Here is a 25,892-nt window from a genome sequence, read left to right on the forward strand (position 1 = left end):
AGTGTTATGCATGTCTCTCACCCAGAATGATGTATATATATTGAAACAAATCAGTCTAAAACAATACGTAGAAACAATTACATTTCTTGGCTGGCATAGGAATGTGATGATAATAAGCTGTAAAAATGATCGAAACTCTTGAATGCACATAACAAAATACTCAAATGTGTCCAAGATAATGTTTTAAAATTAGCTTATGTCACTTTAATTACTTGTGTACTATAACTGTTAACTTTAACAAGAATACAAAAGCATTACTTACACAAGTTCTCATCTATCATTCTCTATAAACAATATTTTGTGATAAAACACAAAAAAACCATATTAGCAAACAAAATTATGAACCATATTATTGCAAAAACGTAAGTAACAATAGAAATATCTATTGGTCATCATTTGTAATAAGCATAAGTGTATTGGTCATGTTATGTATTTTTATCACCTAAGACAACACATTATATCTAAAGCCACATAAAAGAACATTAGTAGACTACACGACGAAGTCTACTTTGATAAACTAAGTACCTCAAAAATCGAAACTTCTGATTCAACAATAAATATCCAATGAAATGAAATAAAATTCACTGGGTAGTTCAATCACTTACTAAGAAGCAATTTTAAACAAAAAAATTTGAAAAATAGTTTATAAATTTGCTTAAAACGCGTTTTTAAAAAAACGTCAAAAGTAGACTTCTAAAGCAGACTTCGAATGTAGACTGGAGGAGAAGTCTACTTTGATAAGCTAAGTACCTAAAAAATCGAAACTTGTGATTCAACAATAAATATCCAATGAAATGAAATAAAATTTAATGGGTAGTTCAATCACTTACTAAGAAGCAGTTCTGAACCAAAAAATTTGAAAAATAGTTTATACATTTGCTTAAAACGCGTTTTAAAAAAAACATAGGAAAGTAGACTTCTATAGTAGACTTCAATTGTAGACTGGAGGAGAAGTCTACTTTTTCATCGAGAAGTCTACTAATGAAGTCTACTTAAAAAAAGGTCATTTTTGCAATTGACCAATCTGTTGACTTTTCCTTCAGGAGACTTCAAGAGTAGACTTTAGGCAAAAAAGGTTACTTTAGCAATTGACCAATGCATTGACTAACATAGTAGACTTCTATTGTAGACTTCATGTAAGAGTAGACTTCTCTGGCAGTCTACTTTTGAAGTCTACTTTTTAAATAGAAGTCTACGGAACAAAATAGGTTATTTTTGCAATTGAATTTTTTTAGTAGACTTCACGATGAAGTCTACTAAAAAAAAAGATTCCTTCCAAGTTTGACCGAACACAATAAGTAGACTTCACAAAGAACACAATAAGTCTACTGAAGTTTTTTGGGATTTTTTAAATTTTTTAATTTTTGAAAAACAGAAGTCAAACACTAAAATGACCTATACGTTTTTGGTCAAACTACAAAAGTAACCTTAAAGTAGACTTCGTATGCAGACGTAAGCAGTAGACTTCATACGGAAGTCTAAATCAAAAAGTCAAAATACGGTCAACTACAAAAATAACCTCTTTTCTTTAGTAGACTTCTTGAGCCTTCAAACGAAGTCTACTAAGCTTTTTTTTGTTTTCAAAGGATGTCGAGTAGACTTCTCGTGAAGTTTAACGAAGTCTACTTTTAAAAAGTCAATTGCAAAAGTAACCTTATGTTGACTAGTAGACTTCACAATACTTCACGAGAAGTCTACTTTCGCGATATGAAAACTGAAATATGGAGAAATTGAAGTGCGACGATTACCTTTTACAAAATTGAGCTCGGCTACAGTTATTTTAAGCACCCAGAACTCAGAATATCACCAAAAATAAGCAACCCAGATGTTAAGTAACCAGACATCACCAAAAATGCATGATTTTTGGCATTGTAACTTAGCCAAGATGTTTTGGAGAAGAAATTATGAAAGAATGAGGAAGGTTATGAGTGAATGAGCTTAAAGATTTACTTATTACTGCTTTAAAATTGGTTGATAAGCATTTATTCCATTTTCATGGTTGTTCATGGTGGTTGAAGGTATTGAAGACGATGACATTCTCGTAATTAAAAAGTCTTTAGAAGGTCCAAGAAGACTTTAGCCAAATAAAGAAAAATCGAATTATTAGATGTATAATGGTATTTTCGTTAATAGTTTAAGTGGGAAGGATAAAGTTGTGAGAAAATGGCAAAAATTGGAGAAAGAAAAAATAGAGGTTAATTTTGTGTTTTACTTTGAAATATGGGTTAAATACGAAACTCTCCTATAAGATAATGCCTAAAAAATAAAAGAGAATTTCCATTCAAGTTTTCTTTTGCCTCATTCGTTTCATTTAATAATGTGTTTCAAGTTTTTCCAAAAGATTCTACATGCATGTTATCATTAGATATTCACTAAACACCTTTACCAGAAGAAGAAGAAAAATTCCACTTATACCATATATAAATATCTAGTCATATACACCACTCAAAATACGAAAAAAGAAATCAAACTCATCAAAAAAAAAAAAAGAATCAAATGGAGAGAGCAAAGTCGAAGAAGCCTCATGCCATGATGATACCATACCCACTTCAAGGCCATGTCATCCCTTTTGTACACTTAGCCATCAAACTCGCTTCTCATGGCTTTACCATCACTTTTGTCAACACCGACTCTATCCACCACCACATCTCCACCGCTCTCCACGGTGACGCCGGCGACATCTTCTCCACCGCCTGCAGCTCCGGCCACCTTGACATACGTTACACAACCGTGAGCGACGGTTTTCCTTTGGGGTTTGACCGCTCGCTTAACCATGATCAATTCTTCGAAGGCATTCTCCACGTCTTCTCTGCCCATGTTGATGATCTCATCGCCAAAATTGCCCGCCAGGATGATGATCCTCCGGTGACTTGCTTGATCGCCGACACGTTTTACGTTTGGTCATCTGTGATTTGCGACAAGCACAACCTCGTTAATGTCTCGTTTTGGACCGAACCTGCTTTGGTCCTTAATCTCTATTATCACATGGATCTGCTCATATCCAACGGTCATTTCAAATCTCTCGGTAACTATCTTAATTCATGTTAATCTTGTGTTTACAGTTTACTACTCATCTGTTTCATAACTATCTTATAACTTTTGTTTCACTTGAAGTGTTTTCGTGTATTTTTCAATACAAAATTTTAAACCAGATATATTTCTATGAATCTAGCTAGCCGTTAATTAGAAATTTTTTACATTAGAGAAACAAATTATTTAGTATATTGATAAACAATATGTACAACAATATATTGCTAAAATTCTAAGAATTATTTAATCTAGCTATATATCACCAAATTTTGGGTCTGTATTTTGTCATTTAAGATATCAATCATTTTGAAATTTAACACGAGTCATAAATGATTCGAAATTTTGTGTATTATATCGGAAGAAAAGATACATTCATGATTTGTGTATTTTTGTGGAAATCGGTGACTAGATCGTTGATGAATTTTCGAGAGAATATTCCACACGTAATTATACGGTTTAATGACATCATTTGTAGATAATCGTGAAGACGTGATCGATTACGTGCCAGGGGTTAAAGCAATAGAGCCAAAGGACTTGATGTCATATCTTCAAGTGAGCGACAAAGACATAGACACAAACACAGTGGTCTATAGAATACTATTCAAGGCCTTTAAAGACGTCAAGAGAGCCGATTTCGTTTTATGCAACACCGTGCAAGAGCTGGAACCAGGTTCTCTCTCAGCTCTACAAGCCAAACAACCGGTTTATGCTATCGGTCCGGTTTTCTCAACCCAATCGGTTGTCCCCACGAGCCTATGGGCAGAATCAGATTGTACCGAGTGGCTCAAGGGCCGGCCTGCCGGTTCGGTCTTATACGCCTCCTTTGGAAGCTATGCGCATGTTGGTAAGAAGGAGATCGTTGAGATAGCCCATGGCCTTTTACTAAGTGGACTTAGTTTTATTTGGGTTTTACGTCCCGATATAGTTGGATCCAATGTGCCGGATTTTCTACCATCCGGGTTTGTAGATCAGGCCCAAGGTCGAGGCCTCTTGGTCCAGTGGTGTTGTCAGATGGAAGTGATCTCAAACCGGGCGGTTGGAGGGTTTTTAACACATTGTGGATGGAATTCGATTCTAGAGAGCGTTTGGTTCGGTTTACCGTTATTGTGTTATCCGCTTTTAACCGACCAGTTCACGAATAGGAAGCTTGTGGTTGATGATTGGCGCATTGGGATTAACCTTTGCGAGAGGAAAACGATCACAAGGGAGCAAGTCTCGGCTAATATTAGAAAGCTGATGATCAACGGAGAAACTTCAAGTGAGCTGAGAAATAACGTTGGAAAAGTTAAACATCATCTAAAAGATGCGGTTACAGCCGTTGGATCTTCGGAGACGAACTTTAACTCGTTCGTTGGTGAGGTACGAGATAGAATGGAAACTAAATTACGTAATGTAAATGGGCTAGAGAAATAAGTCCATCAGATGAAGCTATGTAATTGTCTAGTCATTTTATGTATGTTTTGCATGCAAACCCTATCGATAATATATCTGGTATGGTTATCATATAATTAAACAAAAACCAATCTAGCTGATCACTCAGGCTCCCCTATTCCATCTGATTAAGAAAGCTTCATCTCCACATGGTAACGATTCATTTAATGTTGATCATCAAAATGTTCTTAATCTTTGTTGCTATGAGTGCTTGTTCTGTATATTGGCACGCATAATTAGGTAGAGAAATTGGCAAAGCTCTTAAGATAGTGGAACCTAGTGAAGAGATGAGTTTTGATATGTCATCCAACTTCATGTCTAAAATCTTTTAGTTGTTATACGAGGCACTAGTTCAGGGATGTTTCTAAGGTCGAAATACTCCATACGTTTCACAACTTTAGATGATTGAAATGTTAATACACATATTAAGAATTTTTATACAACATGTCAACATCTTATATACCGTTATTCTTTAATAAATATTAATTTTTCAATTTTTTTTTTACTTGCAGCCGGTATAAGATGAAACGGAAAATTGTGACACAAAAATTTACATAGAAAATACAAAACATTTGACACGAAAACAAGAATATGTTATTAAGAAACAGAGCAAGTATGTGAAGACAATTCGTGTTTTCAAACAGGTGTCATGCAGTTAAAACAAATAATTTACTTATCTGTCACCTGCTAGTCAAAATTTAGATTGCATATGATTCGTACCAAATTGACTACAAGATCACGTGGGCTCTTGTAGGTCGTACTGAACTTCTTCATAATTATTTTCTATCCCTATTCTCCTACTTTATTTCTTACAAATTCAGTCAGTGTTACTCCATTTTCTTTCTTTTTATGGTTGGAAATTTTCAGTATATTCTGAATTCGCAGCCGCACTAAATGATTTGTAAGCGTGTGGGAAAAACAGTCATGCAGAAAATTTCTTAACCTAGATTAATGGAGTCATATCATCACTTAACTGCTTTTTTTTGGGGGGTCAACATCACTTAGCTGCTTTTCTTTTTGGGTCAACAACACTTAGTTTGCCTTTATATAATAACTCGAACGCGTGTCGAAAAAAACAGTCATTGAGATTAATTTCTTAACCTTGATTAACCGAATATTATGATCGCGTAGTTTGCTTCTTTTTTTCCCTTTCTGGTCAACATCACTTACTTTATTTTTTATCCTCAACATATTTCTGAAGTGAAAAATTTCTATATGCATCGATTGTGGATGGTGTAAATTGTAATACCAACAGAAATCACAAGTATTCGACCATCTAAGTCTTGGATTTCATTCATGTATGTTTTATTCTCCTTTTAACCCCAAAAGTAAATGACCGTGATATATGATCTAGTGGTTCATAGTACGTACGTTGTAGTGTTAGTGTCATTGTTATATCATACCCGAATCGGAACCTGCATATATAATACTGTACAATGTGTGTTTTAAGAAAAAGTACAGAGTAAAATGTAATAATTTTCACTTGTCTTACGCTTTTTCATGGTCCCCTTAATTAATATACTATATAGCAGAAAATGTTAATATATTACTGACAAGTGACATTAACTGATTACTAAAGTAACTAAACCACCATGATTCAAGAAATCTGAACAAAAGAAAACATACGGATTTAAACAAGAGAATTAAGAAAGGACAAGCACAACACGCGCAGAAGAGATGGAGTCTGTGACTCCAAATCTGATGATGACTTTTGATGTGTTATATTCTAAAGCAGAGAAGTTTCTGTCTTTAGAATGTATGACAGCGTCTATTTTGATATATATCCTGATTCAGTGATTTACAATAGAACCTTTTATTAAATCCTCAACTTTAAATTAACAAATTACGAATATTTACAAACTATGAAAGACCATAATTTTTCCACGTTTCAAGTATTTGCTGTACTTCAGGGCTTCAGGCTGATTAATTTTGGCAGAAAAATATATCTGTTTTTGTCCAATTATTCTCTTAGCTTGATTCAAGATGGAATATATGCAACAAATTAAAGCCTCAAATTTTTTGTTTCTTTTGTTTTGCAAAACAATCATTTATCCTTGACCAAAAAAAAAAAATCATTTATCTTACTTAAAACCTGCAATACATTATAACTTCAAACATTACCAATTGTGCCCATCCATATTTTTTGTTAACTTACAAACAAACATATATAATTTTATATATAAGTGGCGAGGATTGTGGTGAATATACTTTAAGGGTTTGTTTTACAAATTTCCCATTGAAGATCAACCATTTTAGTTTCTCTAAGAGATGTCGTACTCAAACTTAAAATCTGGTCAGCAACTCAGCATAAACAACATCGCGCTTAAAACTAGATGAACTAACCATGTATTTATATAAATGTCGAAAACATAATAAAACTTAAGATGAAGTTGCAACCAAACGTATTAAAAAGCTACAAAAACACTTAAATCCTCTCCAATTTTCGTATGCACATTGATATGTATATAAATGATATATTTTTAAAAATTACGAAGATGACAACCCAACCCAAGATAACCACACAAAACAACGTTAACATGCATTATGACGAATTTGAACCCAGATGATAACAATCACAACACTAGCATGAATTAATAGGTTACATATCTTGATCGAAAAAGAAAAAACAAACGCTAATTAGAATAGGAAATTAAATTTATCACGTAATCAAGACTCGTGACGGTCGCGGTTGTGGTTGCACCAGCAGACTAGCATGGCGATACAATGTCGAAGAATATATAACTTGGCTCTCTGTTTCTTCACAATATGACTACACTTTTGCCCAAAAGTCTTGCAAGGCTCGCATGTGCGATTCTCCTCCGGTGCCATTGATTGGTTTCTTCTCTTAGCGAGTACGGCCACAGTATAAAAAAATCTTTTAAATAACAAAATAAGGGTGCAAGAAATGCAAGAGTTTGAAGGTAGAAGCTTATGAGCTTTGATTTGTAGAAGAGAGACAAACGGAGAGTTTAGTATATATAGTTGTCAAGTTGAGGGAGCAAGAATTATCAAAAACCCTAAAGTGCTTTTTTTACTAACTTTCAAGACGAACCATACGGCGGTGATTATTTAATTTATTTACTTTTGCATAACATTGAAAACTCTTTTCACCGACGTAACTTGATTGTCATGGTCATGGACCTCATGGTTGATGTTTTGTTTTTGCTAAATATAACAAAATTATGGTTGATGCATTGTTCCGGTTGTTGCAATTATCCTATATATGGACTATATGGAACGATGTAATTCTCTTTCTCCTCTCGAACTCTTTGTTTCAGATAGCTTCACTTTTATCGTAATTTGAAACGATATCCCTTTGAGGAAAGACAGGAAGTAATAAACTATCAAGGAAAAAAAAAACCTAAGAAACTTAAACCTAATCTCATTACCCTTCTTTATGGAAATGCAAATGATTATTTGAATGTTAATTACTTGATATGTTGATAGACTGATAGTAATAAATGACATATACCTAAAATGTGAAAGTTAATGTTGAAGCAAAATTGATTTAGTAGTTTACCAAAATAGCTAATCAAAAATACACATGAAATAGATTTATTCTGGAATTGCAAAGTAAATCATGTATCCATAGATATGAAGAAAACCAAAGGGAAACACTGACACTGTTGAAAAAAAGAAGAGTTACACTGTTTATGTAACTTATGTTATGTCGTAAGGGAAAGAAACAAAGCATTGTGATGCACAGTTAAATTAAAATATAGTTTTTATTAATTATTTTGGTCGACCTTAAATGTAAATCAATGTTTGAGCTACTTAATGGTTGAGGCATTTGCCGCATTGGCATGCACCTGAACGTGAGTGGTCGTCCGTGTAAGCCGAACCCTACCATCTGTAAGAATTGTCGTCTTCATTGCAATTTATTGGGTTCGTACGATATTACCTTTTACACGCTTTTTCTGACATTTTGCGTATCAAATTTGAATTGTACCTTTCATTTTGGAAAAATATAAAGGCCTTAAAATTTTAATATTTTTCAAGATTTGTCTCTATATATAAGAAATTGAAACTTTGAATTAAAAAGAAGCTCAACATTGATCTCTTTAACACACAGGTCAATTATTACATAGCATATAAATATATGAATTAACTCACGGTGATCCTTTGAAGGTTTCACAATGGGATCGGAAGACTCTTATTCGAGTTTTTCCACTATTATATATAACCCTAACTTCAATCACAGTTGGTTATAATAAATTTCTAAAAATACCAAAAATCCTATTTTCACAATACATTAATTTGAATTTTGATGTGGGATCCCCAACTATTATTATATATGAAGAAACATACAAATATATGTCAATCTATTCAAAATGCATAATAAACATGTCATAGTTTTATTCATCTCTATTTGTTTGTATTAGAACAAAAGCGGTGGATGTTATGTAGGGCAGTAGCTATGTTATAGATATGGAAGCAGGATTGTCTATCTACTATAGAATGAACATGTGAAAATGTTGTGTTACAAGACAACTCATATATATGTTATTTATCCATAGATTTTTTTTTCTTGTTTTTTTTATAAAGCACTCAAGAATTTGCAATAGAATATAAACATATATTAACATACCTACTTCAAAATGATTGACAAAAAATATATGTATAGTGAACATATTTGAAAATTTTATAATGTTGATTGTATTTTTAAAGTAATGGGCGAAGCTAAAATTTGTTTTGACTGGCAAAATATATAATATTGATAAAATAACTACTAAACTAAACAGTGAAAATTAAGAGGGGGAGGGGGGGGGGGGCATCGAACCTTTGCACCACTTTCTTTATTATCAGTAAAGGTCTTCAAAATAAATAGATCTGCACAATTCGTAATCCCTCCTTTTCATTACCAAAATATGGAGAAAATGAAGCAAAGTTTTAGCGACAAAACTCTAATCCAAGAAAGCACTATTCCTCAGAATATCAACAAAAACCCTTATACAACAAAAGTATATTCTGTATAGACATTTTTTTATAGAAGAAGCCAATATCTCCATGAGCTAAACAAGCAAATCAGCATAAGCATTGAGTCCATGGCTACTCATGTTCTGCTTAAGCCTGTACAATGCTCGGCTCTCTAGCTGCCTTACTCTCTCCTTCGACAGCCCGTAAATCTCTCCTATCTCCGACAATGATCTCTGTTTCCCGCCATCAATCCCAAATCTCAGCTTGATGATCCTTTTCTCCTTCGGGCTTAGTACATTGAGGAGATTCCGTACATGGTTCCTCATCAACTGCTTCCCCACGCTCATCGACGGTGTCTCAATCCCACTGTCTGGTGTTACTTCCTATGGATTTGAGTAAACGGTTATTACCAGGTTACGCTCACTCAAAGTAACATCTTCCAAAAAAAAGGGTTACCTGAAAGGTGGTGTCTTGATCAGACCAAATGGGCTGTTGCATTGAAAGAGGTGTTCTTGTATTGTATAGAAGTTTATCGAGCTTCTCTGTTGAAACCCCAACGTGGCTTGCGAGCTGTTCTTTACTCGGACGGTAATTTCCATCCTGAATACACGTTTTTCTGGCTTCGGATACTTTGCCCAGAAGCATGTACACGTTCTCCTGTATTAACAAGAGTAGATTTTACCAATTTTGCTTTAAAGGTTGATGCTTTATTCTCTAGTATCTGAGAAAGATGTGATCTTTAACAAGAGTGTATTTACCGGCAAACGGATTGTCCTCGAGTTTTGAAAAATCGACTTTCTAATGGATTGTCGAATCCACCAGTAGGCGTAAGTAGCGAATCTGCATCCGGATTGCGGTTTAAACTTCTCTACACTCTTCATTAGCCCCATGCTTCCTTCCTAAGAACCAATAGATAAACACAAGAAGAAGCATCATAAGAATGGACTTCAAGTTAGATAACTCTATGGCACACCCGAAATACTGAAGAAATCGAGATACTACAACAGTTTCAGGTACTTTAACAAGAAATCTTCTGTGTCTATGCAAAATAGCTTATCATATTGATCAGAGATATTTAGAGGACAAAACCAATGGGTTCGTCTGAAGCTAACCTGCAATAAGTCCTGAAAGTTGAGTCCGCGATTCTGATATTGTTTAGCGATATGGACTACCAGACGTAGGTTAGCTGTAATCAGCTTTTCCCGGCTGCTTCTGCCTCGGTGGATTTCAGATTTCAAGACAGGGCTACTTAGCCCCATAGCTTCAGCCCACTCGCCTATTGTTGGTTCACAGCCGTTTTGAGATTCAAGTTTAGTCTTTACCTTCTCTAACTTTATCAAATGCTGATGTATCAAAGTTTACAAAGGTTGACATCAGGGAAAGTTTCTCAACAAGAAGGAAGTCCAAGGACAGAAGAAAAGGGGAAGCATGAACCTGTATATGTGCTATTAGTTCAGCTTCTTCTTTAGCAGTCAGAAGTTGTTTTGTCTCAGGTCCCCACAAGAAGAGCTGGAGCGCATCATCTGTATCAAACCCTTGTTTCATTTTTTTCTTGGCGTTAATTTTCTGGGGAACATAACCTTCACTGTCCATATTATTTGATTTTGGAGCCCTTCTGTTTTTCGCTCGTCTCTCCAGCTGCCGCTTCGATCTTACTATGGTTCCCTTTTCCGGTAAGGACATGGAAGAGCTAAAACCAACATCCAGAAACAGAAATATTTTCACATTATAGCCCGCACGTAGCAAAAGCAGATTAATGAGATATACAGACAAACAAGGTTTAAGAAAGCAACCTAGTGGAGAGCGAATCCCTGGGGTTGTCAGGTGGATCTGCTTCAGAGTTTTCAACTAACAATGCAGCTTGTTTAGAAGCTGATAAAGCCTTCTGAGCTAGTGCAACCAAATCACAAAGGTCCGCATCTGCTGAAGGCGATACAACTGCTGGCAATTGCTTTTCTGTTGTTAAAGGAGATATCAACCTGCAAAAAAGAAATGGCTTCATATTCAGGAAACTCATATAGGTCGAATGAAAATTCAAAACCGGCGGGTTTTAGAAAGGAAGAGACATTACAAATTCCATAAGCCAGCAGAGTGAAGCAGTTGCTGTTCAAATTTCTCATCCTCTCGAGAGGATACCAACTCATCAAACTGCCTCCTTTCCAGAGTCAACTAAAAATTGCAAGGAACCAAAGATAGGTATCACTTACATTTGAAATACAAACAGAGACTAGAAAGTTGTGAGCTTTATGATTCAAGCTTTGAGAACAATACGGCTGCTATAAAATGCACCTGAGATGTTCTGTCTTCTCTTAACGCATGTGACAGAGGCTTAGATTCTTCCCGTAGCTCCTGCGAGAGAACCGACGCAGGAAAATGTCGAGATAGAGAAGTGAGATGACGTGAGTTAACTACAGGAGTTGCTGTTTGCTCATGGAGCATCACTACTGCAAATACCGAGAAGAAACATTAGAGAAACGGTAACAAAAACTCTCTTATTGACAGGAAAATCCAGAACGATTGTTTGAACAGCCATGTCTGTCTCAGTTATTGCATTTTCTACTAATTTGAGCTGATAATATAAAAAAGAAACGATTATCCAAACGAGAAATGAATCATGAATGATGAAACACTTTCCGCTACTCGAAATTTTCAATCCATGAACTTAACCAAAAGGGAAGAGAGAAACAAAATTCAAACGAATTCTAGTAATCAGCAGAGGCAAACATTGACAAATTCAAATTAAAATGCTGGTAAGAGGTACCAGAGGAAGGAGAAGAGAAGCCGCTCTTGAGATGGGTCTTCGTCTGAAACGAAGGAGATGAAGAAACCAAGTTCCTCGTAGCTTCCATTTCACAAAAATCACCAACAAAACAGACTCTCCTTTTGCTACTGCGAATGGCTAAGGAGGAAGACGAATCATAACATGAGGCTACTCATGACGAGCAGATAAGGCGCAATAAACTCCCAAAAATCTTCTTTTTTTTTTAATCCTCGTGCTGCCATGAAAGTGTTCTCTTCTCCAAAAAAATTTCCAACTTAGAGGTTTAGGTTGGGCCTACTATTAGGCCTAAACCCAAGAGAAGAAAAAACCCATAAAAGCCCAAAAACAATTAATTATGATTAAGGTAATAATCGATTACAGTAAGCTTCCGTTTCCCGAGAGAAATGGTCAACGTGTCAGAACGTAGGAGCGGGATCATTCGAATCACCATCGTCTCCTTCTGCTACCTCTGTTTTAATTAAACCCTAAGATTCTCTCTCACTCTCTGTAAAGCACAAGCAAATCTAGTTCATCACTAAAATACCTAAAAAGGGAAGAAACAAATCGATGAATTCAAAGATGGTGTTTCAAAAATTGACCACAACTGAGTCCAGTCCCAACGCTTTAGCTCCCGAATCGCGTCCACAATCGCAGATCGCTGTTTCGAAACCCTCCGCCGCGTCCAAGGACCGTCACACTAAAGTTAACGGAAGAGGCCGTCGTGTTCGTATGCCAGCTCTCGCCGCCGCTCGGATTTTCCAGCTGACGCGTGAGCTCGGTCACCGATCCGACGGAGAAACCATCGAATGGCTTCTCAGCCAAGCCGAACCGTCGATTATCGCCGCCACGGGCTCCGGTATCAATCCTTCCGAGCCGATTTCATCCTCGGTGGCGGTTGATTCCTCGCCGCAGATGATGTTCGCGATGGTTGCGCCGCAAACGCAAACGCAAACGCAGATGCAAACGCCGAATTGTCGGCTTGATCTGTGTCAGCCCATCGGGATTCAGTATCCGGTGAATGGTTACAGTCACATGCCGTTCACGGCGATGCTTTTGCAGCCGATGGCTACGGCGACGGCGGCGGAGAGTGACGTTGAGATTGCGGCTGAGGAGAGGAGACAGAGAGAGGCGTTTGAGGATCGCAGAAACCATCACCACCACCAGTAAAGTTAAGCTTTTCGTTTTGACGTTTTTAAATGTAATCTTTGTAGGTTTCGAGTATTTTTAATTAGGAGTGTTATGTTTTCGGTTTCGGAGATAACAGATAATGTACAAAAAGTTTGATAACTGGAAGAAAATGAGGAGACATTTTGCTACGTGTAAAATTTCGTCACATCATGCTTTTATTGATAATGAAGCTAGAGAAAACAATAAAATTGATAAAGTTAGAAGAACAGTTTTATTCACAGTTAAATTTGCAAAAGTTTGTCAAATGCAGTATAATTGTGTACATCAAATCTACTCTCATCTTGCATGGCTGTTTTCGGAAACACATTTGTTATAAACTGGTGTCTTATGCTTAAAATGGTATATATAATTTTTCTCTCTTCAGATTTGTTGTTTAGTGGTCTCTAATAATATCTGTCACTCTGTTTGGCAAAAACCTAAGCTAAATTACTGTGGGAGATCACAAAGAATTTTCTCATGAAATCCAAACAATCATCTTTGTCATGCTGCTCCATCAATATAGCCACCCATTTCTATTTTTGGTAAACAAATTATAAAAAACCACTCATTTTTTTCTCAGCCAATATTTTTTTTTTTTCATTTGCTAGAAAGATGGATCTCCTATCATGACTCTTACGTTGACCCTTCTCAACTATCTTTTTTTTTTTCCACACAAGTCTCTCACCTTTCCAAATTCCAACTACCATTTCAAGTTTTTTTTTTTTCATTTTTTGTTCTTCAACAAATTCGTTAATTTTGTGTTAACTCTTCATCTCCAATGTTTCAAAATTTTCTCTAGTTTTATCGTCTTGGATTTTTATAAGACGGCTGCTTTTTTTTTTTTTGTGTTCTCAAGACTTGATAGAGAGACATATGACATCTCTACGAATATTTCTATTGGTAGCGTCCAATGTATCGATTCCACTATATGTTCAGGCAATTCAAAGATTTTGGTACTGATTTTTCACCAAAACTTTGATTTCGAACAATGAAAATAATAAGGATTGATGTTGGTTGGCTACAACACATCTCGTTGTTATTCGTTTGTGGCTTGGGTTTTATATCTCTTGCATCATGTTTGGATGGAGATGATTACAGCAAAACAGGAAATCCTAAAGTTCTTGTTCCCGTCACAAACCTTGTCTATAACCGACTTCAGAATCTAAAGAATGTCTTAAAGGCTGATATTGATCGTGATTTAGGATATTGCATCAAAAATTTGTAAGCATTCTCAAAATCCACGGATTTATCAGTTCCATGTTTGAGCATATGCATATGTACGTATATATTCACATCTTACATTTTTGTCTATATTTATTGATAATTCAGGAAGAACGATTGGGATGAAGCATTTGATTTTGATAAAAACCTGGACTTCTTAAGCAATTGTGTCAAGAAAACCGATGGTAAAAAGGAAAAATTGGTAAATCTTAAAAAACAATCATTGAGTCAAACACTTCAACATTGAGATTTCATTATTCATGTTATGCAGGTGACCTCACACTTAGACTATGTTCGGCTGCTGAGATAAAGTTCTATTTCAATAGTTTTGTTAGAAGGGACGAAGCAGTAACGGTTCATGTAAAACCTAATGTCAACTGCAATTTGGCCAAATGGGTTTCGGGATGCGAGCCCGGATGGAGTTGTAATGCAGATGATGATAAAAGATTTGATCTTAACAATGGGAAAGTTCTTCCATCTAGAACTCGTAAATGCCAACCTTGTTGTGAGGGCTTCTTTTGTCCTCAAGGTCTAGCGTGCATGATACGTAAGAAATCCATATAAATAAATAAAAACATGTTATATATCAACATTTTTAAGTACTAGGATATTTAATCTAACATCTTCATTGCTGTTTTACTCTTTTTGACTTATGTAAACGGAGCGTGTCCATTAGGCTCTTATTGCCCACTTGCCAAGCTTAATAAAACAACAGGAGTTTGCGAGCCGTGAGTTGTTAATTCTCTCTAGATCCATTTACTAATGTAGTGAAAAATGATATTAGTAAGTTGATTAAAGAGTTTTTTCATTGCAGATATAATTACCAAATTCCTCCGGGAAAATTGAACCATACATGTGGTTCTGCAGATAGTTGGGTTGATGCTGAGAGTAGTGGTGATATGTTTTGCTCTCCAGGATCATATTGCCCAACCACGATTCGAAAGGTCACTTGTAGTAGTGGGTATTGATTCTTTTATCTCACAACTTTTGTTAGTTTTCGAATAATTGTTCATCTGTGAAATATTCATCATAAGAATGTAATGTGACAGTAAAAAAAACATAGTTTTCCTTTATTATGCATAGCTGATAAATTATCATTTTTATGTATTACTCAGACACTACTGTAGACAAGGTTCTACTTCACAAAAACGTAAGTTTCTAAAACTAGAGAAAATGCTTTGTTTGAGATATGAAATTTTTTTCTAATTATTTCTCTTTTCTTGGTGGCTGTTTTAGCATGCTTCAAGCTCGCAACGTGTAATCCAAATACTGCAAACCAAAATATTCATGCCTATGGAGCCATCTTAATCGTAAGTTAGTTATTATTACTTGATAATAAAGAAAGTTTTACATTTTGCTTTTGTTTGTAAATTAGAGTTTCTTTATTGTATATGTAGGCGTCACTAAGTCTTCTGATGATCATGGTTTATAACTGCTCTGATCAAGTTCTTGCCACTCGAGAGAAAAGACAAGCAAAATCGAGAGAAGCAGCAGCGAGACACGCAAGAGAAACAACACAAGCTCGAGAAAGGTGGAAAAGTGCAAGAGGTGCTGCCAAGAACCAAAAGATGGGATTGTCTGCACAGTTATCTCAAACATTTTCTCGCATGAAGTCTAAGAAAGATACACCTGATAAAGCATCTGGAATGTCAAAAGAAAAGAAAAAAGAACCGAGTAATCTAACCAAGATGATGAAATCAATGGAGGAGAACCCAAGTAGCCATGAAGGGTTTAATGTGGGGACTGGAAGTAAGCACGGGAAGAAGCCGCAAGCTCCAAAGGGTAAACAGCTACATACTCAAAGCCAGATTTTTAAGTACGCATATGGTCAGATTGAGAAGGAGAAAGCTATGGAGCAAAACAACAAGAACTTGACATTCTCAGGAGTTATTTCCATGGCCACTGACACTGAGATTAGGACTAGGCCTGTTATAGAGGTTGCGTTCAAGGACTTAACTCTTACACTGAAGGGTAAACATAAGCATATATTGAGATCTGTTACCGGAAAGATCATGCCGGGCCGTGTTTCCGCGGTCATGGGCCCATCAGGAGCTGGAAAAACTACATTTCTTTCTGCCTTGGCAGGAAAGGCAACTGGGTGTACAAGGACCGGTCTAATTCTCATAAATGGTAGAAATGAATCTATAAACTCATACAAGAAGATTACTGGATTTGTCCCACAAGATGATGTTGTCCATGGGAATCTTACCGTTGAAGAGAACCTTCGATTTAGCGCAAGATGCAGACTAAGTGCTTATATGCCAAAAGCAGACAAAGTGTTGATCATTGAAAGAGTGATTGAAAGCTTAGGACTACAACATGTAAGAGATTCCTTGGTTGGCACGGTAGAGAAAAGAGGAATCTCTGGAGGGCAGAGGAAACGAGTGAACGTTGGTGTTGAAATGGTCATGGAACCTTCTCTGTTGATATTAGATGAACCAACCACAGGTTTAGATAGTGCATCTTCGCAGTTACTTCTTAGAGCACTTAGACGTGAAGCACTTGAAGGGGTTAACATTTGTATGGTCGTGCATCAACCTAGGTATGTTTTGTCCATAATGAGTTTATCTATTTTTGTTTTGATGTTATGAGCTCAATAATGAGTTATTTTCTTTGATCAGTTATACGATGTACAAGATGTTCGATGACATGATTATACTAGCAAAAGGTGGCCTTACTGTGTATCATGGATCAGTCAAGAAAATCGAAGAATATTTTGCTGGAATTGGTATCACGGTTCCTGATCGTGTCAATCCTCCTGACCATTACATAGATATTCTTGAAGGCATAGTGAAACCAAATAGTGATATCACTATAGAACAACTTCCTGTGAGATGGATGCTTCACAATGGTTACCCTGTGCCACACGATATGTTGAAGTTCTGTGATGGACTCCCATCATCATCTGGATCATCAGCTCAAGATGATTCCTCTCATAACTCTTTTAGTAATGATTTATGGCAAGATGTGAAGACTAACGTGGAGATACAGAAAGATCAGCTACAACACAATTACTCCAGTTCTCAAGACAATTCTAATCGAGTAACTCCTAGTGTAGGTCGACAATATAGATATTTTATTGGAAGGTATGATTTTTCTAGACTATGACAAAATTAAAATCCATGTCGAGCTAGTTTTCATGTCTACATTTAATAAAATATTTGTTTATATGTTTTTTCAGGGTTGGGAAACAACGACTTAGAGAAGCAAGACTACAAGCGCTAGATTTTCTGATATTGTTAGTTGCAGGAGCTTGTTTAGGAACTCTTGCGAAGGTGAACGACGAGACCATTGGTTCACTTGGCTACACATACACGATTATAGCTGTCTGTAAGTTTTCAAAATACACAATTACATATTGATTTATATTCATACACCATTAACTAAGCTTTATTCTTAAATATCTTTTTTCTTGTAGCTCTTTTGTGTAAGATTTCAGCGTTGAGATCATTCTCTGTAGACAAACTACAATATTGGAGAGAAAGTGCTGCTGGAATCAGCAGTTTGGCACATTTTTTGGCAAAGGACACAATGGACCATTTGAACACAATCATGAAACCTTTGGTTTACTTGTCCATGTTCTACTTCTTCAACAACCCAAGATCTAGTTTCGAAGACAACTACATTGTACTAGTATGCTTGGTCTACTGCGTAACGGGCATGGCTTACATATTTGCCATATTGTACAGTCCTAGTGCTGCCCAATTGGTTTGTCTTCACTTACTCATAACTCATAAAAGCTCCACAAGATTTTATATATTGCAACCGAATTTTCTTTTCACTAACCATATGGTCTCGTTCTTGCAGTTGTCGGTGTTAGTACCCGTTGTTTTGACTCTAATCGCGAATCAAGATAGAGATAGCATTGTTCTCAAGTATCTTGGAAGCTTCTGCTACCCCAAATGGACACTTGAAGCTTTTGTCCTATCCAACGCTCAAAGGTAGAAAGTTTATATTTGTTTTCATCACATAATCTCATTCAAGATTCACTAGATTTGATTTTGGGTACTTTGGTTTTTAGGTACTCTGGAGTGTGGGTGGTGACTAGATGCAGCTCATTGTCACAATACGGATATGATCTTAGTGATTGGGTCTTATGTCTCATTGTGCTTCTTCTCATGGGTATAATATGCCGATTCATTGCTTATTTCTGCATGGTTACCTTCAAGAAGAAATAATCTATTACCCGTGACTTAAAAGGCGTACATATTGTATAAAAATTTTGTAACAAAGTTCTATTTTTTTTGCTACATTATTCTAAAAGGGTTATTTAAGTAGTTTGTAGAGCTAGAAAAGACTTTTAGAATTACACATACTTCACTCCCATTTTGTAAAAGAAAATTTTGTAGATGATGTGATTACGAAGAAACCGGATTGGTATGTTCTTGGTTTATAATAGGTACTCCACGAAGTAAAAATTGAATTATGTTTGATCCGGTCTGGTTTATTTGATTCGGTTTATTTTCATTTCGGTTCATAAGACGGTGGCGGAAAGAGAATTAGAAGCGGCGCAAGTTAACAATGATGAATTCGGCGTTTCGAAACGTTCACTTCACTGCGTCTCGTCTGATAAACCCTAACCCCATTTCCTCTTCGATTCTCCATTTTCTCCCTCTTTATTCCGGCGAGGTTGCTCCTCGGCGTTCCACTCCTATTCGCCGTCGAAACGTAGTATCTCCTTCCTTTACCTTCCCTTTCTGCTCATATTCCTCTTCTTCTTCTTCTTTCTATATTCCTATGGCGGGAGGAGATGATCAGGTGCCTCCACCAACGTCGCATTCGCTTGAGAAGCAGTTCGAGAATTTCCGTGCTCAGCTGGAAGAATCTGCAGCTTTGCGTGAGCAGATTCGTGCTGTTGTTATGGAGATTGAATCCGCCACGAGGCTCATTCAAGCTAACCTCCTCCTCGTTCATCAATCGCGACCTATTCCCGGTAATTGCATTCGAAAAACGTCTTCTGTTTTGGTACTTTTCTAATCGCTTATGAGCTCGGAGTCTTTGTTACTGTGCTTGTCTTCAGAAGCGAAATTCGTTCCAATTCCAAATGATTTAGTTGTGTTTCGTTGACGGTTGAGTAAATGTTTCCTTAGTTAGAACAAAATAGGTTGAAATTGCATCTTTTGCAAATTGTTCTTGTGAAACGAATGGTAGAGATCTTTCCCTTAGATTCAGAACTTGGTGACGAATTTCTATTTGTAAGGAAGAGGAAAATTCAAAATGAAGATTGAATATTCATTCTTAAGGAAAGAATGAATATTGAATGACACAAGACTTTTGTGCTTTAAGATAATCCTTGAAACTGTTGTTAACTCGCATTCTGTTGACGGATCAGAGGTTATCGAGAAAGCTAAGGAAAAAATCACTGACTTGAAGCAGTTTTACGGCCGGCTTGCTCAAATTCTTCAGAAGTGTCCTGGACAGTACTATAGGTAAATTTGATAACTATAAATCACTAACTTGTATTTGCAATGCATTTTCTGAAATGGTTTAATGATGAAAGTTCGTTTTTTTTTTTGTAAATTAGGTACCATGGGGATTGGAGAAGTGAAACACAGGCAGTGGTCTCCCAGCTTGCTTTTATGCACTGGCTAGAAACTGGAACTCTTCTTGTGCATACGGAAGCTGAAGAAAAACTTGGGTGTATGTCTCTGGATCTCTGTTCACTCTTTTTCTTTCTTCCAAATATATATATCATGGCTTGGTATTTGTACTAAGAACATAACCTGCTTTTTGGTATTTCTCTCACAAGGGATGAGTTTTGAGCATCCGTAACACTCCAATCTGAACCAATTACAGGACAAGACATATCTGTTTCCCTTTCCCACAATAGATACCAGCTGATCTAGCAGTAGACTATCCTACTGAAATCCTCACATGAGTTATTTATTTCTGTTACTCCCAAACCTAGTTATTTTTCCTTAGGATGGAAGATGGATGATGATGCCGAGGTTGGTTTTCATCACGTTGGTATAAATTAGGCAATTTCCCTTAGTGTTGGTTTGCTGCTAGAAATCTTCTCAAATCATGTTTCTCTTTTGATGAAAATAACCAGAACATGTTGTTGGTCAAATCATCTATCGTTATGTTTCTTCTAATTCCATTTCATTATATTTCAGTGAACAGTTTGGAGTTTGGATTGGAGACCGAAGATTATCTGACTGGTATGTTTTTGAGAAACAGCTTCTGTTTGGTCTGGGAGGCCAGTATCAATAAGTTTCAAAACATTTTATGAATCCAATACTTATATAAATCATGATCTTAAGCTTTTCAATAATTTGCAGGAATTTGTTTCATGTCAAACGATTTGGTAAGATCATTTTTCCATTTTTCCCCCCTTGGCATCCCCACTTAATAGCAACTAATGAGAAACCTTATGAAGATCAAAATTTTTTGCAAATGGGAATCATGATAAATGTTTTTTCCGGGTGATGCAATGTTTGAGCAGCCTAGGTACGTGGTCAATCGAGTGACAGCAGGAGACTATGACTGCCCAAGAAAGGTGATGAATTTTTTGACGGATCTTCATGCAGCCTTTCGCATGCTCAATCTCAGGAACGATTTTCTCCGCAAGAAATTCGATAGTAAGCCGTCTCTTTCTCCAACTGTATATATATTATATATCTAAGTGTGAGATAGTGAACATAATCTTTTTCGTTTTGACATGTGACAGGCATGAAATATGACCTAAGAAGAGTCGAAGAAGTTTACTATGATGTCAAGATCCGAGGTTTGATTTCTGGTGGAGATCCTCCTGTCGTCCAAGGCCAATCCTAAGTCTTCACTCTTCACTCTATCTGCTCTCTTCTCTTATGACTATGTTGTTTAGCTCAGGATAAAAACGGCAAGGAGTGTTTCTCTGTAAACCAAAACGGCAAGAAATAGACCCTTTTTAGTTTAGTATGCAATCCCGGAAAACGAACAGTTGTTTTTCTTTTGCGTTACCGAACTTCAAAGTATGGGCCTTCACCTAAAGCCCATTTTTTAATTCTTTTTAGACGGGGTGAAAGGCGGCGTCAAATGAGTCATTAACGGCGTCAAAGGAATCGCAACTTTTCCGTTTCCCGGACTGAGAGAGGGTAATATAACAGTACACGTTCATGAACACCATCTGTCGTCGTTGCGGACTTAAAACGCACGTTATATTACACGGTTGCTTACGTCATTCTGATTTTCAAACTCAATAAATAAAGCTTTTTGGAATCCGCCAACAAGAAACCAAAAAAAAAAAAAAAATCAGCCCAGTCCAACAGTCGCCATTGATTCACCATCTCCGTCAGTAGTGTTCTCTTCTCCTCTCGTCGTCTCTCTTTAGCAACTTTTTTTTTTAATTCTCAGCTTACTGTCTTTTTTTTTATCTGACATTTGTCTTAAGATTCTCTCTTGAACGATCTCTTATCCGTAACTAGTAAGTTTTATAAATGGAAATGTTTCTAAAAGTTTTAGATTCTTGTTTGAGATAGATCGCAATGTATGTATGATCCTCGTGAATTATTTTATGAGTTTTCGTTCTGTTGCGAAGGATTTTTGTTCTGTTTTCTCGGATTAGGCGTTAGTTTAAGGAGGATAAGCTAAGCAGCGAGATTTCTTCTTTCTCAGAAAATATTACTCATTTTTTAATTTGTGGGCAATACTATAGTGTAAGTGTAACAGCTGTGTGTCTCTGGCCCACATTATACTTCATTTTTGTTTTGTTATTTGTTTGTTGTTTCTCAATTCCATTGCATATGACTCTCAATTAAAAGCATTAAGCTTCTGTAGCTGAAAATTTTGATTTTCTTTTTTTTTGTGTTTATCGTAAAAATCACCCGACAGATATCTGTCTAGGAATAGTTCTTTGTACTGTAATCGCCAAGAATGTCTGTCCTTTGCACTTAAGTATGTGTATATTATTAAAAAATTTGAGAGAACATGTTTCAAGTTCTGAATTTTTTTACTAGTTAGTTTATGGATTGGGAAACAAAATTGCTTGATAGATTTTCTGAAAGAGAGCTGAGATTCAGTTCTGTGAATCTAGCTTGTGATTTGTCATGGCATGTTATATTAGATTGGTTTATGGGCAACATTGTCGGGTTCTGTTCAATTATTGTGACATACTTTGTTATTTGTAGTGTAAAAACATGGACTTGACTTAAATTTGGCATTTTGGGATGGACCGGAGACCGGATTTTCCTGAAACTTTTGCTAGATTGAAGTGTGAGAGTGTAAGAATATGTCCTTTCTTCTTCACTTGTATTCCTTGGTTTAGGTTGTTGTACATTACGGTGAATATCTAGTGATTTAATCGATTTTTATATATCTTTTTTCTTGATAGGTTGATGATAGTATTTTTGATTCAATTCAGGATAAAATGAATGACGTGAAGCATTTCCTAATGGAACCTAAATATGACAATATGGCGGTGGATAGTTTCTTAGGTCTCGGTATGGAGACTATGGGCATTAGCTCCAAGATGGAGGAATTTTCTCATGGATTTGACTTTAGCTTTCTCCCAGATTATGGTAAGTCAAATTAAAGTGCTCTTATGCTGAGTGCTTTGCAACATTGTAAATGTGTTAATGCAAGAGTTATCTTTCATTTTGTCTTAAGGTGGTCTACACTCTTGTAAAACTCAAGATGGGGAAGCAGGTTTAAAGCTCGAAGTATGTGTTTATCTTTTTGCCTCTCTATTACATGGTTTCTTTCTTGGTCATTCATGAAATGAAGTTCTTATGGTGTATACTCATCTCGTAGATTCTTGATGGGTTTCTGGATGAAGTTGATGAAGTGGAAGATATCTACGCATCACATGATCTTTCTTCTATTGGTAATGGTAACCAATTCCTTCCAGGTAAGTTTATGTGATTCTATCATCTTACTGCATTTGAGCAATATGTGTGATTTACAATCCATTCGATAACTTACTTGCAGAAACAGAAGTCAAGAAGAAAGTATCTGAATCAGATGGTCACCCTTATGGTCTTACGAACTTCAGTTCAGAATCTTATTCTCCTGGAATTAGTGGAAGCATCGGATTCTCTGAGTGGTCAAATGAAACTGTTCGACATACTGATTCCAAGAACGTATCCAGTGGAAAAGTTAAAGATAGCTTGGCTACGAATTCAAACGATATGCGTTGTTTCTATGAGTCAGAAGATGACAAGAAACCATTATCCACTTTTATTGGCTCTTGGGTTGGACGAGGCAAGAGACGAAAAAAGAACTTCCGTAACACCAGCTCTAGTAGGTAAATATTGAAGATCATCTTGTTTGCGATTAAAGTCTTATTCCATTTTTTTAATAATCCCACATACATCAAAGTAAAACTGTCATTTTCATGTTGCAGATTAGATTCTTTGGATGGAACAACGTCTTGTGTGTCCTATGACTTCAGGCCTCGGAATGGACCTCTGAAGAAATGCATTCATACTAAAACGGTTTGAATTATTTATTTATCACTCTGTAAGGCTATTGAGTTTTCTCTTTATGATTAATCTATGTTAACCAAAGACCAACTGATATTGCAGGAGCATACAATATCTGATGATCAACAAACTTCATCTGAGAGCGAAGATTACATTTCTGTAACAAACAGATCCAAAAGCAGAAGTGACAGGAGAAAGCATCAGAGGATGTGGACTGTTGATGAAGTGGTGAAGTTGCTTGATGGTATTTCTCATTTTGGTGTTGGCAAATGGACCGATATAAAGAACCTCTTCTTTGATTCCGCATCGTATCGCACACCCATCGATATCAGAGTATTTCACCGTTAACCTCAAAATCAAACTCTTCATTTTAGTAAGTGCTTTGGTATCTCATTTCTTCTCCTCACACCTCTGCAGGACAAGTGGCGTAATCTACTAAAAGCATGTTGTAATATCAAGTATAATGATGAAGAGGTTTGTCTTTTCTCTTACTTTGTCATCAAAATTTTTATATTTTTGAGAAATCTTGTATAACACAATTTTGAGAATGTTCAGGCTGAAGAAAAACGAAGATCAGCGTCTCGCACTATCCCGAAGGATATACTACTTCGTGTAAGAGAACTTGCTTCACTCGACTCCAAATCATTGTGTTTCGCTCATGATTACTCAAGAAGCCGAAGCACTTCAAATAGGAAGAAGAAGAGGAGTTGATATTGATAGTCCATAGAAAATTAAAATCAGAACCGAATCGTTTTAACTCTTTTGGAAAGTTTAAGTTCTATGTAGGATATTAAATACATACTTTGTTAAGTATGACTTCTTTTGTTCATTTCCTTTCCATGCATACTCCAATGCGAATAGTCATAACAAACAGCAGCAACACAATCTTGTTGAAGACTACTTACAAAACAGGATAGGCTTCTTTATATGTCTGAACATTCATGGTTTCTTGCAATTTCAGTGTCTACCATTCTTGTTGAAGACTACTTAGAATTCGGAAACAAGAAAACAGGTTGGCTAAAAATGGGAAATTTTCATCATTTGCATATAAGTTTACATAAATATGTTCTTGGTTCAGTTTATGTAATAGAATTTATCAAGTTGTGTAGTTTAGTTTCAGATAAAGTTGTTTGGATGTCGAATTGTTGAAGGAGAAATAAAATTATCAAACTAACTAACACCATACATATTTATATCTGTTTTGTTCGTTTTTTGGAGTTTTCTCTTTAAATCTGAATATGTGATATAGATTGTAATTATGTTTATTTGTGATTTGAGCAGAAGAAGGAAGTGAGGGTGTTTGGTAATTGGTATTGTTGTCCCCCCCCCCCCCCTACAAAAAGAATATCGTTAGTTTTTTTATTTGTTTTGGGGTAGAAGAATACTATATACCATTAATTGAACGAAGCATCCTCAACGTAAAGTACCATTTGTATACAGTAGTTTTAGAAACCTAAATACAGACAGAAACATTTTCGTAATGATACTGGGTCCATATTTAACCAAAGACCTCGAAAGCTGGAACCGACAGATTCAAGTCAAGTTTAGACTTTTTAAAAGTTGTGAATTTCTTGTGTATTTTTTAACTTTTTAGAATGATCCTTTTGATAATGCATTTTTTAATTTTTAATAATGCAAGCTTAAAATAATTAAAATTGCAATATTAACTGTTCTTGAATTGATTGTATAAGTGACGCAAAAGAAAATTCTTACATGGAGATGGTAAATTAACTTTTTAAACATAGCTTTACATTTGACATATCAACAAGCTAATTGTGAGTTGAATCATGAGTTATAGCATTCATAAAAATCAGGTGAATCAAATGTTATGTTATGTAACACTGGATAATATAATAGCAAACACCCTCACTTCCTTCTTCTGCTCAATTCGATCCCTTGCTTGCTGGTCCATTTGTGGATTCCAAATCGCTATCGAATATAAACACAGTGTCTGCAGTTTGCAA

The 25,892-nt window shown here is 36.0% G+C and overlaps 7 protein-coding genes across 10 annotated transcripts; 5 read left to right on the forward strand and 2 right to left on the reverse strand.

Annotated features, from left to right (window-relative positions):
* Positions 1-2,453: 2,453 nt before the first annotated feature.
* On the forward strand, positions 2,454-4,549 carry LOC18026731 (UDP-glycosyltransferase 86A1). The gene is made up of 2 exons (XM_006410811.2): positions 2,454-3,025; positions 3,506-4,549. Exons 1-2 carry the CDS (start codon positions 2,497-2,499, stop codon positions 4,441-4,443), a joined length of 1,467 nt encoding a protein of 488 aa, XP_006410874.1. The 5' UTR covers positions 2,454-2,496; the 3' UTR covers positions 4,444-4,549.
* A 2,579-nt stretch (positions 4,550-7,128) lies between these two features.
* On the reverse strand, positions 7,129-7,290 carry LOC112081646. Its single transcript, XM_024148511.1, has one exon. The coding sequence runs from the start codon at positions 7,288-7,290 to the stop codon at positions 7,129-7,131; it is 162 nt and encodes a 53-aa protein (XP_024004279.1).
* A 2,009-nt stretch (positions 7,291-9,299) lies between these two features.
* LOC18026732 (RNA polymerase sigma factor sigF, chloroplastic) lies at positions 9,300-12,392 on the reverse strand. 2 transcript variants are annotated; one of them, XM_006410813.2, is made up of 9 exons: positions 12,140-12,392; positions 11,668-11,822; positions 11,450-11,547; positions 11,172-11,357; positions 10,813-11,068; positions 10,491-10,721; positions 10,137-10,277; positions 9,835-10,035; positions 9,300-9,761 (listed from the first exon to the last, which is right to left on the reverse strand). In XM_006410813.2, exons 1-9 carry the CDS (start codon positions 12,225-12,227, stop codon positions 9,474-9,476), a joined length of 1,644 nt encoding a protein of 547 aa, XP_006410876.1. In that variant the 5' UTR covers positions 12,228-12,392; the 3' UTR covers positions 9,300-9,473. The 2 variants fall into 2 exon arrangements, with proteins under 2 accessions (XP_006410876.1, XP_006410875.1); XM_006410812.2 differs by having other exon boundaries at positions 11,668-11,819; positions 12,140-12,375.
* Positions 12,393-12,415: 23 nt separating this feature from the next.
* On the forward strand, positions 12,416-13,491 carry LOC18026733 (transcription factor TCP11). Its single transcript, XM_006410814.2, has one exon. The coding sequence runs from the start codon at positions 12,707-12,709 to the stop codon at positions 13,304-13,306; it is 600 nt and encodes a 199-aa protein (XP_006410877.2). The 5' UTR covers positions 12,416-12,706; the 3' UTR covers positions 13,307-13,491.
* An 803-nt stretch (positions 13,492-14,294) lies between these two features.
* On the forward strand, positions 14,295-18,710 carry LOC18026734 (putative white-brown complex homolog protein 30). Its single transcript, XM_006410815.2, has 13 exons — positions 14,295-14,527; positions 14,636-14,712; positions 14,799-15,074; positions 15,192-15,255; positions 15,342-15,488; positions 15,643-15,677; positions 15,764-15,837; positions 15,925-17,069; positions 17,149-17,613; positions 17,709-17,857; positions 17,946-18,235; positions 18,335-18,468; positions 18,549-18,710. Exons 1-13 carry the CDS (start codon positions 14,295-14,297, stop codon positions 18,703-18,705), a joined length of 3,246 nt encoding a protein of 1,081 aa, XP_006410878.1. The 3' UTR covers positions 18,706-18,710.
* A 330-nt stretch (positions 18,711-19,040) lies between these two features.
* LOC18026735 (translin) lies at positions 19,041-21,604 on the forward strand. The gene is made up of 7 exons (XM_006410816.2): positions 19,041-19,460; positions 19,860-19,956; positions 20,052-20,167; positions 20,644-20,688; positions 20,809-20,834; positions 20,973-21,108; positions 21,198-21,604. Exons 1-7 carry the CDS (start codon positions 19,049-19,051, stop codon positions 21,299-21,301), a joined length of 936 nt encoding a protein of 311 aa, XP_006410879.1. The 5' UTR covers positions 19,041-19,048; the 3' UTR covers positions 21,302-21,604.
* Positions 21,605-21,738: 134 nt separating this feature from the next.
* LOC18026736 lies at positions 21,739-24,752 on the forward strand. Of its 3 annotated transcripts, none has more exons than XM_024148201.1 (10): positions 21,739-21,799; positions 22,636-22,728; positions 22,839-23,025; positions 23,114-23,166; positions 23,258-23,354; positions 23,435-23,750; positions 23,850-23,940; positions 24,031-24,261; positions 24,346-24,402; positions 24,484-24,752. In XM_024148201.1, exons 2-10 carry the CDS (start codon positions 22,675-22,677, stop codon positions 24,637-24,639), a joined length of 1,242 nt encoding a protein of 413 aa, XP_024003969.1. In that variant the 5' UTR covers positions 21,739-21,799; positions 22,636-22,674; the 3' UTR covers positions 24,640-24,752. The 3 variants fall into 3 exon arrangements, with proteins under 3 accessions (XP_024003969.1, XP_024003970.1, XP_024003971.1); XM_024148202.1 differs by having other exon boundaries at positions 22,869-23,025; XM_024148203.1 differs by lacking the exon at positions 21,739-21,799 and having other exon boundaries at positions 21,802-22,728; positions 22,869-23,025.
* Positions 24,753-25,892: the final 1,140 nt, after the last annotated feature.

Source organism: Eutrema salsugineum, unplaced genomic scaffold (genome assembly GCF_000478725.1).
Source record: "Eutrema salsugineum unplaced genomic scaffold, Eutsalg1_0 scaffold_10, whole genome shotgun sequence".
In the NCBI taxonomy this organism is placed as follows: domain Eukaryota; kingdom Viridiplantae; phylum Streptophyta; class Magnoliopsida; order Brassicales; family Brassicaceae; genus Eutrema; species Eutrema salsugineum.

Bases quoted from the DNA above. Each gene is read 5' to 3' on its own strand.
- LOC18026731 (XM_006410811.2), top strand. From the start codon at position 2,497: ATGGAGAGAGCAAAGTCGAAGAAGCCTCATGCCATGATGATACCATAC. The intron at 3,026-3,505 runs GTAACTATCTTA...CATCATTTGTAG, and splicing joins CGGTCATTTCAAATCTCTCG to ATAATCGTGAAGACGTGATC.
- LOC112081646 (XM_024148511.1), bottom strand. From the start codon at position 7,290: ATGGCACCGGAGGAGAATCGCACATGCGAGCCTTGCAAGACTTTTGGG.
- LOC18026732 (XM_006410813.2), bottom strand. From the start codon at position 12,227: ATGGAAGCTACGAGGAACTTGGTTTCTTCATCTCCTTCGTTTCAGACG. The intron at 11,823-12,139 runs GTACCTCTTACC...CGGTATTTGCAG, and splicing joins CTTCTCTTCTCCTTCCTCTG to TAGTGATGCTCCATGAGCAA. The intron at 10,278-10,490 runs GTTAGCTTCAGA...ATTGGTTCTTAG, and splicing joins ACTTTCAGGACTTATTGCAG to GAAGGAAGCATGGGGCTAAT.
- LOC18026733 (XM_006410814.2), top strand. From the start codon at position 12,707: ATGAATTCAAAGATGGTGTTTCAAAAATTGACCACAACTGAGTCCAGT.
- LOC18026734 (XM_006410815.2), top strand. From the start codon at position 14,295: ATGAAAATAATAAGGATTGATGTTGGTTGGCTACAACACATCTCGTTG. The intron at 15,075-15,191 runs GTAAGAAATCCA...ATGTAAACGGAG, and splicing joins AGGTCTAGCGTGCATGATAC to CGTGTCCATTAGGCTCTTAT. The intron at 15,256-15,341 runs GTGAGTTGTTAA...TTTTCATTGCAG, and splicing joins ACAACAGGAGTTTGCGAGCC to ATATAATTACCAAATTCCTC.
- LOC18026735 (XM_006410816.2), top strand. From the start codon at position 19,049: ATGATGAATTCGGCGTTTCGAAACGTTCACTTCACTGCGTCTCGTCTG. The intron at 20,168-20,643 runs GTATGTCTCTGG...ATTATATTTCAG, and splicing joins AGCTGAAGAAAAACTTGGGT to TGAACAGTTTGGAGTTTGGA. The intron at 20,689-20,808 runs GTATGTTTTTGA...AATAATTTGCAG, and splicing joins GACCGAAGATTATCTGACTG to GAATTTGTTTCATGTCAAAC.
- LOC18026736 (XM_024148201.1), top strand. From the start codon at position 22,675: ATGGACCGGAGACCGGATTTTCCTGAAACTTTTGCTAGATTGAAGTGT. The intron at 23,167-23,257 runs GTATGTGTTTAT...CTCATCTCGTAG, and splicing joins AAGCAGGTTTAAAGCTCGAA to ATTCTTGATGGGTTTCTGGA. The intron at 24,403-24,483 runs GTTTGTCTTTTC...GAGAATGTTCAG, and splicing joins TCAAGTATAATGATGAAGAG to GCTGAAGAAAAACGAAGATC.